Source organism: Procambarus clarkii, chromosome 24, assembly GCF_040958095.1.
Source record: "Procambarus clarkii isolate CNS0578487 chromosome 24, FALCON_Pclarkii_2.0, whole genome shotgun sequence".
Taxonomy (NCBI): Eukaryota; Metazoa; Arthropoda; class Malacostraca; order Decapoda; family Cambaridae; genus Procambarus; species Procambarus clarkii.
This window is the reverse complement of record NC_091173.1, coordinates 3,256,633-3,272,540: the sequence shown is the minus strand read 5'-3', so window position 1 is coordinate 3,272,540 and position 15,908 is coordinate 3,256,633. Positions and strand designations below refer to the sequence as shown.

At 45.5% G+C, this 15,908-nt stretch overlaps 1 protein-coding gene across 4 annotated transcripts in view; it reads right to left on the bottom strand.

The window, feature by feature from the left end:
* The window catches only part of LOC123761800 (uncharacterized), a 653,931-nt gene that overhangs the window by 70,852 nt on the left and 567,171 nt on the right, over positions 1-15,908 (bottom strand). For all 4 annotated transcript variants that reach the window (XM_069330457.1, XM_069330459.1, XM_069330458.1 and 1 more), the window contains one exon: positions 10,894-11,109. In XM_069330457.1, the coding sequence (XP_069186558.1) occupies positions 10,894-11,109 (216 nt within the window). The remainder of the gene's footprint in view (positions 1-10,893; positions 11,110-15,908) is intronic.

Here is a 15,908-nt window from a genome sequence, read left to right as displayed (position 1 = left end):
AGGAAGGTGAGGAAATAGCTTCCACTGAAAAGGAAGATAAAGGGAGTGATGTCGAAAGTGATGAGAGTGAACTAAATATAAGTGTGCTTACTGTGAAAATGCGTGAACTAGAGATCCATCGTTAAATAGAATGGAAAAAGCTAGAAATCGCTAAAGAGAGAGAAGAGAAAGCGAGAGAGAGAGAAGATAAGAAATTAGAAATGGAAAAAGAGAGACAAGAAATGGAAAGAGAGAGATTAGGAAAAGAATTAGAGATAAGGCGTTTAGAATTAGAACGAGAAGAAAGAAGAAAAGAGGGAGAAAGAGGAAAGAGCAGAGAAACGAGAGAGAGAAGAACGAGAAAGAGAAAGAGAAGAAAGAGAAAGAGAAGAGCGAGAAAAAGAGCGAGACAGGCAAGAACGACAGGACAGAGAGGAGAGAGAGAGACAACATGAACTAGAAGTATTGCGGTTAGGTGGTCGGAGGCAAACAATGGACACCAGTAGTTTCGATCCGGTAAGGAACATCAAAATGGTCCCAAAATTCAACGAGAAGGAAGTTTCAAAGTTCTTCGCAGCCTTCGAGAAAGTCGCTGCCTCTTTGGAGTGGCCAAGGGAGAATTGGGCCATCATGATACAGTCAGTCTTGACTGGGAAGGCCCAAATCGCCTACTCCACGTTATCCCTTGACGACTCCGGCGATTATGACAAGGTGAAGAAGGTCGTGCTCATGGCGTACCAATTGGTACCTGAGGCTTACAGGCAGAAGTTCAGGAACCTGAAAAAGATCTCAGAGCACACTTTCACCGAATTCGCCACTATCAAGGAGCGACTTTTCCAGGAATGGTGTGCCTCTCGGAAGGGGAGACCAAACAAGACCTCGAGCAGTTCATACTGTTAGAGGACTTCAAGGATTGTTTGTCTGGAGACCTGAAGACATACTTGGAAGAGCAGCAGGTGGAGACCTTGAGCACGGCAGCCACCATGGCTGAGGAATACATCTTAACGCATAGACATTCTGCTAAGTACTGTAACCCCGCGATTATCCGGGATTCGAACATCCGAAAAACGCCCTTATACGGCCAAAATCGTGAACAGATAAAGTTATCACAATATCCGGCTAAAATAGCCACAGGGACCGGATTAAAGCAGGTTTTCTGCAGAAATTACACTATCCGGTCAGTCCCCCGGATAATCGTGCCTTTGTCCGTATATGAAAACATGAGGCGGGCCATATGGTATTAATCCCGTCTGCCCGAGACTCGAGGCGCATGGTGTAGGTGGGGGTGGGGTGGGTGGGTGGTGTTGGGATGGTGGGAGGGGTGCGTCAGGAGGGACTACCTGGGTACAGGAATTACCATTAATTTTAGAACAATTAATCATAGCCAAAAACAAATCAAATAACTACTAGTAATTATGTAATAACAAATAAATAAGTTTCCTAAAAGCATTGTGCACAGGCTGAAGTTTCCTTCAAAAATATTGTGAATTTTTTTCCTCCTGGCGGCCTACGTAACGCTATGGCTGCCCCAAGTGGACCTGTCCAACACTGGTCAACCCATGTGCGTCCGTCCCTCGTGTTATACACAGTGCTGCGCCATTAGTGAAATATTTTTTTAAATAACTTTTTTATTTTCATAGTAACTTTGAACATTTTTGGCCAAGACTATGTCTGGTAGCAGCATCAATCGTTCTGGAGGTGTTAAGAGGGAGAAAGTTGTCCTAACAATAAAAGACAAGTCACAGTTATACACCTCAACCAGTGCGGCCTCACAGTGTTGCGCCGTTAGTGAAATATTTTTTTAAATAACTTTCTTAATTTTCATAGTAATTTTGAACATTTTTGGCCAAGAATATGTCTGGTAGCAGCATCAATCGTTCTGGAAGTGTTAAGAGGAAGAAGATTGTCCTAGCAATTAAAGACAAGTTACGTGTTGTTCAAACAGTGAGGCGTCACAGGCAGCCAAGCGCCTTCAACAAGTGAGGCGCCACAGGCAAGCCAAGCTCCTTCAACAAGTGAGGCATTATAGGCAAACCAAGCGCTTTCAACAAGTGACGCGCCACAGGCAAGCCAAGCGCTTTCAACAAGTGAGGCGCAAGCAAGCGCCTTTAACAAGTGAGGCGTCACAGACAAGCCAAGCGCCTTCAACAAGTGAGGGAATGCAAGCGCTTCAACAAGTGAGGTGCAAGCAAGCACCTTCAACAAGTGAGGCCTCACAGGCAACCCAAATGCCCTCAACCAGTGAGGCTTCAGCAGCTGGCAGTCAAAACTAACTTAGCTTAATGAACTGTACAGTAATTTTAAGTGTTAATTTTAGTGTTGTGTTAGTATAGGTTACGTAAATTGTTAAGAATTTTTAACTTCAAGATGTGTGGCATCAATCAAGAAGACGAACACCAACAAGGTAAGTTGAGGTTTCTAGTTGAATATTTAATAATTGTATGTGGCAAGGCAATTCAAATTATGTTGTTTGTAGTATAAAAATAGTTGAAAATGGTCACTTTTGGACTCGTAGGTGAAAAAGTACCATTATCCGAAAAATGTGATAATCCGGCTGGGGGTCCTTCCCATATAGTCCGGATGATCGAGTGGAGACAGTATGTCCCAAGGAATTACCAACGCCGGTTTGACAAACCTCATGACGAAGAGGAGACCGCCGTCCCACAAAGCGCTAAGAAGACGCCCCCAAGTAGCCCTCGAAGGACTAGTCCTAACAGTCCGAAACACCGGAGTCCGAGGAGGAATGTGGTGTGCTGGACTTGTGGGCAGAAAGGGCATGTAGCTGCTATGTGCCGAGGCAGAAGAGGTAGCAGCCCACGTAGGGAGGTGATGTTAATGAGTTGTGTAACACCACCAGCAGGAAGCCAGTCGACGACTACGCAGGAAGGACCAAGTTTGTTCGCCCCTCACACTTCAAGCGGGTATGTAACGAGTGATCACACTGGTAGATCTGTTGTAGTGCTCAGAGATAGTGGAGCAGCCCAGTCCCTGATCGTGAGTAGCTCGTTACCCGAGGGAGTGAGTGTAGATGGGAGACAAAAGGTTGTCCTGGTTGGGTTTCCGAGGACGCAGTACATCGCCCCCTTAGTGCCGATACATCTCGACTCGCCTTACTTCAGCGGCACATGTGCGTTGGCAGTAGTCGATACCCTCCCTATAGCTGGGATTGACGTGGTACTAGCCAACGACTTGGTGACAGATTGGAGCCACAATCTTCCCAAGGTCGCGGACGAGTCAGCCGGAACAACAAGGTCTGAGGTAACGGCAGGCAGTGGTAATGTCCAGGTACAGACAGACCCGGAACTAAATAATATGTTTAATCCTTCCTCTCACCTACAGATTGACAGTATCCTAGCAGAGTCTCCTGATTCTTCTCCCGACGAGGAACATGCGGTTAAGGTAGCAGAAGCGACTGAGCGAGAAGAGAGGCCTCGTGTGCAAGCACCCACGAATACCAACGAGTCTGGAGCGAAGGCGGATGTGTACTTGCGGTATGGCAAGGTACAGCGTACATTGAACCGGCCAGAGATTCCCCAGACGTCGGAGGTATGTGAGGTATGTGCGAAGGTTCTAGAGCCCTCTTTGGTCCAAACCAGGCTAGTGGATATTGCCGGCTATGGACATGACAGGCTCAGGAAGCTTATCCCTAAGTTAGCCAAATGTTTCTTAGCGGTGTTTTGTTTTGTTCTCATATGTGTTCTCAGTAAGGACCAGTGGACGACCCGACAGATGATGGCTCCCTTGAACATCGCAAGGAGATCCCAGGGATTGGAGACATGCACTGTGAGTGCTGCAGTCGAAGAAGGGACCTGGAAGGTGATGGTTGATACTGGAGGTACGAGATATGATATTATGAGTGACTGTTTCCGACAGGTTGACACCCCCCGCGTGACTGCTGAGCCTAAATGCAGCGTTATACGGAACGTTGGTCGACCTGACGGTGGCAGAGCGAATGCCATCCTCGATGTACGAGCAGCCCTGTTGCAACTAGGTGTGGGCCTAGTAGGCGAGTGTGCTATAAGTATCGACTTGTCTACTGTCGCTGTCACTCTAAATAATCCGACCCCTGTATTCCAGGTTCCCGTCTCCCTGAAGGACTACCGGACCGGTACTAGAAATGCCGTCTGTGACCAGCCATCATCGGTGTCACGACACAGGGAAGTGTCGAGTCGTCCTAGATCGGGTCGATATCGATCCTTACTCGAGAGATGTGAGATGATGCCCCCCCTCGCAGTGGAGAGGTGGAAGATTACATCAGACAGATTATCGTCTTCCATCTTAAAGTTTCCTCTGTGCCAGAGTTGCCCGGTAGAAAAGTTCTGTGGACAAGACAGCCTCATCACTCCAGTTCATAGTGTACGTGAGTCTGTGTGGAGTTGTAGCCACGTACTAATTTGGTTTGTCTTTTCTTTTATAGAACCCCAAACCAAATTCTTTTTGGTGGGGAGGTGTTACGGACCCGAATCCAGCGTCCGAGTACGGAGCAGTGACGACCGCGCCATCTGTGGGTCAGCTCCCGAAACCCCCTCCAAATGGACAACGACACCTGGTGAGGACGAGGTGTACTGGCCACGAGGGCCAGTTTCCAGTCCTGTTCAGCTCACAACACAGCCGCTGCTGACCTCTGGTGAGGTGGTGCTCAACGCCATCTATGGAGTGGATAGGTGGGCGTTTGGGTCTGAGCCTGTAAGTGAGGTGCTTTTGTGTGTCCCCGTTACTGATGACGTGTCTGATTACAGAGTCGACCTGGGACTGCTGTAATGGAAGTTGAGTCAGTCTAACCAAGGCAGCCGTCTCGTCACCAAGTGTTTGCTGCAGCAACTGTGAGTCGCCCCCCCGGATGAACACTGTGGTGTTACCCTGCCTGTGAAGTGGCAGTTGAAGGATTGTCGTACCCGGGACTAACTGGTGGAGACGCTTAACCACTGGGGTGTTGTGGAAAGGAGAGTGATCTGTGGTATCACACGAGGCTCCTGACTAGGGCGCGACCCTAGTATCGCTCGTGGAGTGGCCTAACCAGCGTCGCTGATTCGGAACCTGCCAGCTATCTGCTGGACTTGTGGTTGACGGCCTCCACGACGGTGCCCCCAGTGGAACTGTGTTTTGGCTGGCCTGTGGCCGGGGTAGACTCATTCTCGAAGGATTCGTCGTGAGGCCACGAGAGCACCAGGAGCTTGGCACCGTGAACGTCCAGGGTCTTCGGAGGAAGACTACATCGTGTATTATAGTGTTTATATCCCCCCCCGTGTAATCGTTTATATCTTATTTATTGGTGACGGTGATAATTATATTATATTAAGTTTTGACTTTATTTCCCTTCCCCTTTAATTTAACTGCGTTACGGATCACATCCCTTGAAAGCCACTACTGGCTTGGGGCCGGATACCTTCCTCTAACAACATCAGAGTAAGAACCCAGTTGCGACCCGAGAGGGCCGTAACAACCTGCCACCAGCTGGAGGTCAGTTCACCCAGGGTTCCTGCCAAACCCACCATTCACAAACCACTCCAGCCAACTCCTCCACTCCATTGGAAAGAAGGGAACAGAGTAGGGACAGGCAGCTACTAAGGTTCCCCACCAGAAAAGGGTATTTCATTAAATTTAACTCTATTTCTTGGAGAAGCACCTTAGTAGCTCCCAGAAAATATCTCAAGTGCTCCTTGGTAAATGAGGCCAGCATTTCTACAAAGGAATACATTAGAAAAAGATGTGATCACCGCATGTTGAGAAATTGTTTAACACTTTGCCTGACTAGGGATGGTTATCTTGAGCTATTTTGAGATAATTTTGGGGCTTAACATCCCCGCGGCCCGGTCCTTGACCAGGCCTCCTTTTTGTTACACATTCCCAGGAAGCAGCCCGTAGCAGCTGTCTAACTTCCAGGTACCTATTTACTGCTAGGTAACAGGGGCATCAGGGTGAAAGGAGCTGTGCCCATTTGTTTCCGCCTCCACCGGGGATCGAACCTGGAATCTCAGGACTACGAATCTGAAGTGCTGTCCACTCAGCTGTCAGGTCCCTACTGGGATGCAATATGCATCCGTATTTAACTCAACAGATCCTGACCAGGGATGCATCTTGCATCCGATATTAAAATACAGTATTTATTTACACTTTTGTCCAGCAGCGACAGATATCGCGGCCATAATTAACTCTACGGCTGTTTGGCGGAGACGCATTTTGCATCTAAAATTAAAATATTTGTTAAAATTCCATTTATTGTTCAAATATTATGGGACTAGTTTTAAAATGCACGCCTTTAGAATGCGAACAATTTGATACCAAAATGAACGACGTAGCACGACAATTGATGTCAGAACACTGGAAAGACTATAAATACTTGTGTGGTGATGAGCATCCAAAATTAAAATATTTGCTAAAATTCCATTTATTATTCTATTATTATGCTACTAGTTTTAAAATGTGCGCCTTTTGATTGTGAACCATTTGATACCAAAATGAACGATGTAGCATGGAAATTGAAGTCAGAACACTGGAAAGTGTATACATATTTTAGTATGGGTGCACGCTCCCGGGAAATGCCAGGCCCACCTTGGGGTGGTGCAGCCCGGCAAGCACGCCGGGCTGCACAAAGTGTTCAAATTACATTTTTATTCCAATCATTATGGGACATGTTTTAAAATGAGTGTCATCGTCTTCAAATTTTCTGTGATGCCCCATGTAGCATCAAGGCACCGCCTCCCACGTGGTAGGACCATTATTTTTCGTGACCACTTTCGTAACCGCTGCCTCCTTCCCTCATGACCAAATGTGTGCCCGCGCCGGCTATTTTTCCTAGGCTATATTTGTTACTCCCTTTATAAACTCTCTATATTTACTCCAAGATGAATAGTGATCAAGAACAGAGCCATTCCAAGACAAAAGCAGGGAAAGAAACACATCTGAGGGAAAAGCTAAGTAGCGTTTGCCAAAAGTACAGAAGAGTGAAACACACACCAACAAAATTCCAGGCTTTAGTTGATGAATTTTCTGATCTTGATCTTGAAAGTGCCGAAAGTGACAGTGATAGTGAGGTGGTTGAAAGTGAAACAGCAGGTGAGGATAAAATTAAAAGTGGGGGGAGTGGTGGTGATGATTTTGATATCGCCACACGTGCTGGCCCTGCTATTAGAACTTGTACCGCACGTACCCCACGCACCAGTTCTGGTGAAGCTGGTTTACTGACAACATTGCACCATTTGTTGACAGTTTTACTGTAACACCAGGCTTGACTCTACCAGTACCAAGCACTAGGATTTTTACAGTTTTTTATTACACGACATTTGATGAAATTTATTGTCTATGAAACCATCTTGTATGCATCAATGCTTCCAATGCTTCTAATAACCAAACAATGAGTGGGATGAAGTGAATGTAAAAAAGCTTGCCAAATATTTGGGACTGACAATGTTGATGGGCATTGTGAAGATGCCAACGATGAGTATGTACTGGCAAACAGGCAAATTGTAGAATGTATCATCTTTCAATACTTTTATGACGGCGAGACGATATATAATGATTCCTAAGTATTTTCATACTCGTAACAATAATGCCATTCCCAAAGACAATCAAGACAGACTAGTAAAAGTTAGAATAATAATGGAATATCTAACACATAAATGTAAAACATTATAAATTCCTCAGAAAAATCTGTGTTTACATAATATAATGCCGTAATGGAAAACGTTTGTGTGCGCATGTGTATACTCGATGTGTGCAACATATATTGACAATAACTGTCAAGTGACATTATGTGCAACATAATTAGTGACTAATATTGCAAAGAATACACGCGTAAACACTGTAAATAATGACACGAAAATAAATTTGTGGCAACTGTGGCTGCTTGAAGACCGCGCGCAACGCCTCCAGGACGCACCGTGCATGAGCGAACATGCAAACTGTGACGTCATCATCCATATTCTCGGCACAATTAAATCGCCGGAAAGTACAATTTAATTTTTATTTTATTTTTCCCATGATCAGGGAACACGACTTAACAGGTTAGAAAGATTTTTTTTTTTTTTTTTTTTTTTGCGCCTGTGGGTGCCAATCAGTATATAGCCATGCCCCATTTAACCCTTAAACTGCGCATGGCGTATATATACGCCCTGAGTAACATGTCCCATGGTGCGCATGGCGTATATATATGCCATAGGGTACCAGGCCTCATTCAAATGGCCCACAGCTACACGGGGTTCAAAGTAGCTTCCTCAGGGCTCTTGTAAACAGATGCTATTTAAAAAAAAAATCGTGGGCAATATTCTCAGGTGTGAGAGGCACAGTACTGTTGGAGCAACCAAGGCCGGCGCACGCAGCATGAGCGAACAGCATTGCTGTTCAGCTTGTGACCACAGCATCGCCGAAAAATGTTTAAATAAATATATAATTGTTATTATTTAGCGATGACAATATTACAGATGACCCATGACTGTGATATAAATAACCAGGGTTGTGATAATAGCAGGATTGTTGTAATAATTAGCGCTGTGGCAGGAGTGATGCTGAGATGGAGGGAGACAGCATCATTTACTGACTGTGTGGCTAGCTGTTATTGTTTGCATTCACCATACCAGCTTGGTGGTTCTCTATGGTGAACACAAATGTAGATACTTATATATAATGTGTGTATTAGTGTAATAACAGCAAAAGGATTATGCTGGGAGGAGCCATATGGGTGACGGAGGCGACGTCGTCTGCACGATTTGTCTAGCTGTTTAGAGGGTGGCCACTATGTTCTTTGGGCGCACTACAAGCTTAGGTGTACAGTTACGGTGCATAAAACATGTAGATATTTATATATAATATGTGTATATAGGGTAATAACACTGCAAAAGGTATTGTTGGGGGAGAAAGTTTAGTGCGTGTGACCTTGAAAGAGTGAGGGAGCCGCCAGCCGCCATCTGCGTGTAGCGACGACTCTTAGTGCCTGAACTAACTATATCAGCTTAGCTGTACAGTTGTGGTGAACAAAATATATACATACTTATATATAACGTCTGTATATAGTGTAATAACACCGCAAACGGTATTGTTGGGGGAGAAAGTTTAGTGCGTGTGACCTTGAAAGAGTGAGGGAGCAGCCATCTGTGTATAGCGACGACTCTTAGTGCCTGAACTAACTATATCAGCTTAGCTATACAGTTGTGGTGAACAAAATATATACATACTTATATATAATGTCTGTATATAGTGTAATAACACCACAAATGGTATTGTTGGGGGAGAAAGTTTAGTGCGTGTGTTGAGGGAGTGGCAGCGAGTGGCTGGCTGGTGTGTGGCGGTAACTCTTCGTTGCTTTTCGACTCTCAATACCAACTTAGTGGTTCGTTATGGTGACCAAAACATGCAGATACTTATATATAACCTGTGTATAGAGTGTAATAGCAGCAAAACTATTTGTTTATTGTTTTATAAACATAATAATTGAATCACTAATATGCACATCATACTTTTGAGTATAGCGATTATTCACCACTTTTATTATATAAATATATTACAATAAACACTATTGAATAATATTACTGCAAAAACTAAGAAAAAATCAATCGGAAACATTGAAACAATTAGGTAATAATATCTTTGTGGCAACTCCCATCTGTCAGCGCGGGTGACGCTGACCGGGTCTGACGACCACTCTGTCAACGCCCAATTTTTGCCAGACTACCTCGGTCAATTGCGCCCAAAATATGTCACCTACGATTTTTTTTTATTTTTTCCGTGCTCAGGGGACACAAATTAACATGTTTAGAAGACGAAAAAAAAATTTTGAATTTTTTTTTTTCTTGCGCACAGGGGTGTAAATGTCCCAAGGACCCCTGAGCAGTGTAAGGGTTAAGGGTTAAATTGAGGCGGTGTACATATGAAGATTTTCCTTCTTAAATGCCTACCTGAATACCGACGTAGCCGCTACGAAGATGCTAAGAAGAAAAAAATTCGTAAGTACGCACGTAACTGCTTCGTGAATCTGGCCCCAGGTGTGACACCATCAACCAACCACCTGATCTCTATCAGGTGGTTGGTGGTGATCACATCACCTGCCCGACCCTCTGAAAGAGACGGAGTCACGGAGAAACGGCTGCGTTTGGATACCGAGCAAGCCACGCCTATAACCATGCCTGGGCTGTCCACCAAGGAGCCAGAATGATCACTCGTACACTGCACGACTCCAGTCACGCCAGCACCCGGAGCAACAGTTGGACCGGGAAAAAGGGGTAAATGCACCCCCAACTCGACCTGTTCAGCTGAAAGGCATCCACCATCAGGGCCTTGCAGTTGGGAAACCCCGCTGCGTAAAGAGACAGACACTGAGACCATACAAACGCAAAGAAGTCGACATTTGGGTATGCCCGGCAAAGCTAGAGGAAAGAATCGGCATCGACGGTCTATTCTGTGGAAGGAGGAAGGAATCGGGACAGACCATCAGCCAGGAAAATGGACACCCCCTGGAAGTGAACGGCATGAAGATGTTAGGAGAACATCTACGAGAACTCAGCAAACGAGCGAGCAATGTTACCAGTCCCAATGCCACACCCCAAAGAACAGACCATAGGAGCCAAATCACTCGGCCTGGAGGAATCCAAACACCCATCAGTGCCAGCCACAATGCCGGAAAACCCCTCTGTACTGAGCAGCCAACATGAAAGGAGCCAAAAACCCTTAAAATATTCTTTATATAATTTAATATATTTAAACTTTCTTTTGCTATATTATTCATGCCTCTAGGCTCAGGATCTCAGGTAATTGGGAAATGGGGTAATGATAATGTAATGTTTCCATTTCTGATGTCAATGTTACTAAAATATTTTAATTACTATGATTGTTAAAATAAAATAAAAGGATACTATGTGTACAAATACAAACCATACAGACAAGCTTTCTCATAACAGCTATATGGTGAAAATTTAGATTTACCTCTTTAATGAAGTCTTCATTCTGATCAGATACAAACTTCCTTGGTGGTCCTTGTTGAAATACAGCTGTTTGTAGCACAGATGTCAAGTCTGATACTGTTGTATCTCTAAGAGGCACAGCAATAGTGTATTTTGTAAACATGTCAATGATAACTGCTACAAATGCATTACCATGATCAGACGTTACAAACTGCCCAATAATGTCAATGCTAACCACCTGAGAAAAACAAACATTACATGTTATTATATAGAAATAAAAATTTAAAATAAGATACACAAGCCTACTGAATAATAAACATACATTAAGTTACATGCATTATGATTTTCTATAAAAAAAACGAGCGTTGAATGTAATGAAACGCCATTTTCTGGGCGAGTCCCGGAGGCTCCCTGAAGCTTATCAGGCTAATGTATGTTATATTAGACCGGGACATTAGCTAAGGAGTTCTGACCTACCAAGGACCAGCGCCAGAACCTAGCCCCTTCAGAGAGGTTTCAGGGAGCAATGGCCCTGGAAAACCCCCTTGAGGTTGGGGTTTTCCTTATCTGCCATCGACTAGGGTTAGGCACCCAGAAAGGTAGGCATAACAAAACAAACCCCACATGGTAAAAAACTAAAACATAAAACCGAACAGAGAGGTAGAAACTCCCTACAATCCCAAGGAAACAAGCAAACATCACACTTTACTGCCATGCCGATCGTCCGTGCAGCCCTCCCCGCCCCGAGAGGGGAAGGGGGGCCACGGACCTTACCACGCCGGGTGCCTAGCATTAGTTCGGAACCTAAGCTTCAACCAACGCAAAAAAAAAAAAAAAACGCCAACTGGTGGGAGGGAGGATTGCCAGGGAGCCTCCGGGGCTCACCCAGAAAATGGCGTTTCATTACATTCAATGCTGGTTTTCTGTGGGGAGCCCCTACGGCTCCCTGGAGCTTCATACCCAAAGAGAAGGAAAAGAAAGGGCTGACCCGGGAGGCGGCCACCACAAACTTCGCAACGCGAAGCAGAGACAACAGGATGCAACCTGCGATCCAAGGCAACAAGAACGCACAGGAGCAGACAGGAACCTGTGTGACCCTTAAATCCTCACGCCCGAATTGAGCCCTAGATGTCACCAACACAGCAGCAAAAGCTGCAAACGTCTGAACAGCACGAGCGCAAGGATAGACCGCAGGCTGGAAGACTGAAAAACTCTGCGGACGACCTGGGAGACCCGAGACCTAAAAACAGGGAACGAGGGGAACCGGATCAACCTAAAGCGCATCCCCAGACACAGTACGCAGGTAACGGCAAAGAGGCGCAACCGGACAACACAGGACGCACTCACGGCCGAACCAATCAAGCATCAATAACCCAAGGACAACTCCGGAAAGCAGCCGTCTCGACCGTCACCAGAAGGACGGAGAAAGGCTGCAAACGTACAAACCTACCACCAGTGCCAAAGAGCAGAAACCTCTGCATCGCAAGAGCCGGAAGCTCCCCGACCTGACCCACAGCGGCCCATGCCAACAAAATATGGCCTATGAAAACCAAAGTTGAACCGAAGGGGCTACCACAAACTGAGGAGAAAAAGATAAGAGGGCACCCTGATCAAGAACCAGGACAGCTTAGGCGACGCATGAGCAGGTCGGAGGTGAAACAAAACACGAGAAAGCGTACTTAACGGGGCAGTTGTGACGCCCACCCTCTACGCAAGCAGCAGCGGCTCCGCCAGCGCCGCACAAAACAAGGCGCACCTAAGAGAAACCCTGTGGTTCCGCCAAAGAACCGCCAGAGAACAGTTCGAATGGAGCTGAATGGTAGAGCACCGAGTGACCCGAAACCTCCGAAGCGCAAACCAGACAGCCACGAACTCCCGAACCGTGCTGTGAGCCTGACAGACGGACAGACCCCACCATCCCTGGACGACCTGGTGAATACTTGTTACAAAGCCCCAGTCGAAAGATGACCCGTCCGTAAACATATCGAGTGAAGGCTTGGGGAGGTGCCGAGGCACGGAACCCCAAATACCCCAAAGAGGAACTTGGTGACGCAGCACCAACACAAGATCCCCGGAGGACGAACCGAACGATTGCAAGAGAGGTGGAAGGGGAGTCTCCGAAGGAACCAAGCAGACGACGAAGCCAAACCCGACCGTGTGGGCAGACCATCACATCAAAGTTCAGACTCCTGCACAACTGCTCGAGCAACCGCTGAGCAACTCGGGACCCCCCTCATAAACAGCCGAAGGCGGGACCCCAGCCGCAGCAACACTTTTGGAGGGAAAGACAAGGAGCAGCCCAAGAGCCCTAAACAAGACACAGCCAGGTCTGAACCCGGGACGGAAACAGAGGAACAGCCTCCAGATCCCCAGGAAATCAAACCCGGCGATCTGGAAAGAACCACACCCCTGGCGAGCAGACAAGCAGTCTGACTGGGAGCCCACATCAGCCAGTCGTCAAGGTAGGCCAGACACCGAATCCCAAGCAGATTCAGACAGGGCACCAAGATCCGATAAGGATGTGTAAATACACCAGTGCCATTTACAAACTAGGGAAGGCAACAAAAGCGGCAAGCCTGAAGCCCCACCACCAACTGTGCCAGCCCCAGAAAACTGGAGAGGAACGTGCCAAGAAGTGACCTTGAGGTCCAGGGCCACCATCCAGGCACCCGACCCCAACAAGACCTCCAATGAGGGCATAGAATCCAGGGCGCAGACTGAACAAATCCAGAAGAACTGCAGATCCGCCAGGCCTGTATCTGTATAAAGCAGACGGGAACCCCGGAAGGATGGGGCGGATCAATCATGTCCAACGCACCCACTAAGATGACATAACGAAGCGCAGGGGAAGAAGCCCACCCAGCCAGCCCTGAACCCCCCAAAGGGGAAGAAGCCGTCCGCCACCACCAGAGGCCGGAAGACAACCAAAAACGCCCACTAACTGCGGGACCATGCGAGAGTCAACAGAGCAAGCTGCTCCCCCAGCGCTCCTTCAGCAGCGAAGGGAACAGAGCCCCTTCCGAAAGAAAAAGCATATACTGTATATATAAAGACACACACAAAGTGTATTACACACACGTGCGTATGCACATGCACATATACACATGTGCATATGTGCACACACAGTGTACACATATACATGCACATGTGTACACACACACACACACACACACACATCCTGGAAACATTCTTGTATCAACATGTTAAACAAGCTACGAGGATGAGGGAAGGGGATGTTCCCTCCATGCTAGATTTGATATTTACCAGGAAGGAGGAAGAGATATTTGACATTCAGTACCTTCCTCCCTTGGGTAAAAGTGACCATGTCTTTTTGGGAATAAAGTATGCAATGCGTTATAAGCTGGAAGAAAATAAGGAGGTTGAAGCAGTTGAAAAACCAGACTTCAGGAGAGGACATTATGGTGACCTTAGAAATTTTTTTAGTGAGTATAATTGGACAGACTTGATGCTAGGCAAGGAAGTGAATGAGATGTATGTCAAGTTTTGTGAAATATATGATAAAGGCACAAAAAAATTTATACCAAAACAGAGATGCAGAACTAGGAAACAGGATTGGTTCAATAGAAATTGCGAGAGGGCTAGAGACCAAAAGACACAAAAATGGAATCAATACAGGAAGAGGCCGAACCCCCAAACATACCAGCGATACAAAGATGCGAGAAACAACTACACGGCAGTGAGGAGAGAGGCAGAAAGAAATTTTGAAAAAAGGATTGCAGACAAATGTAAAACAGAACCAGGTCTATTCTATAAATTCATAAACAACAAATTGCAGGTAAAGGATAATATTCAGAGATTGAAAATGGGAAATAGATTCACGGAAAATGAAAAGGAAATGTGTGAAACACTAAACGAAAAGTTCCAAAGTGTGTTTGTACAAAATGAAATCTTTACGAAACCAGATACAATAAGAATTCCAGAGAACAACATAGAGCACATAGAGGTGTCTAGAGACGAAGTGGAAAAAATGCTCAAGGAGCTCGGTAAGAACAAAGCAGCTGGCCTAGATGGCGTTTCACCATGGGTTCTGAGAGAATGTGCATCTGAGCTCAGCATTCCACTTCACCTGATCTTTCAGGCATCCCTGTGTACAGGAATCGTAGCAGACGTGTGGAAACAGGCTAACATAGTTCCAATTTACAAAAGTGGCAGCAGGGAAGACCCCCTCAATTATAGACCTGTATCATTGACAAGTGTAATAGTGAAAGTATTGGAAAAACTAATCAAAACTAAATGGGTAGAACACCTAGAGAGAAATGATATAATATCAGACAGACAGTATGGTTTTCGATCTGGAAGATCCTGTGTATCGAATTTACTCAGTTTCTATGATCGAGCCACAGAGATATTACAGGAAAGAGATGGTTGGGTTGACTGCATCTATCTGGACCTAAAAAAGGCTTTCGACAGAGTTCCACATAAGAGGTTGTTCTGGAAACTGGAAAATATTGGAGGGGTGACAGGTAAGCTTCTATCATGGATGAAAAATTTTCTGACTGATAGAAAAATGAGGGCAGTAATCAGAGGCAATATATCGGAATGGAGAAATGTCACAAGTGGAGTACCCCAGGGTTCAGTTCTTGCACCAGTGATGTTTATTGTCTACATAAATGATCTACCAGTTGGTATACAGAATTATATGAACATGTTTGCTGATGATGCTAAGATAATAGGAAGGATAAGAAATTTAGATGATTGTCATGCCCTTCAAGAAGACCTGGACAAAATAAGTAGATGGAGCACCACTTGGCAAATGGAATTTAATGTTAATAAATGTCATGTTATGGAATGTGGAATAGGAGAACATAGACCCTACACAACCTATATATTATGTGAGAAATCTTTAAAGAATTCTGATAAAGAAAGAGATCTAGGGGTGGTTCTAGATAGAAAACTATCACCTGAGGACCACATAAAGAATATTGTGCAAGGAGCCTATGCTATGCTTTCTAACTTCAGAATTGCATTTAAATACATGAATGGTGATATACTAAAGAAATTGTTCATGACTTTTGT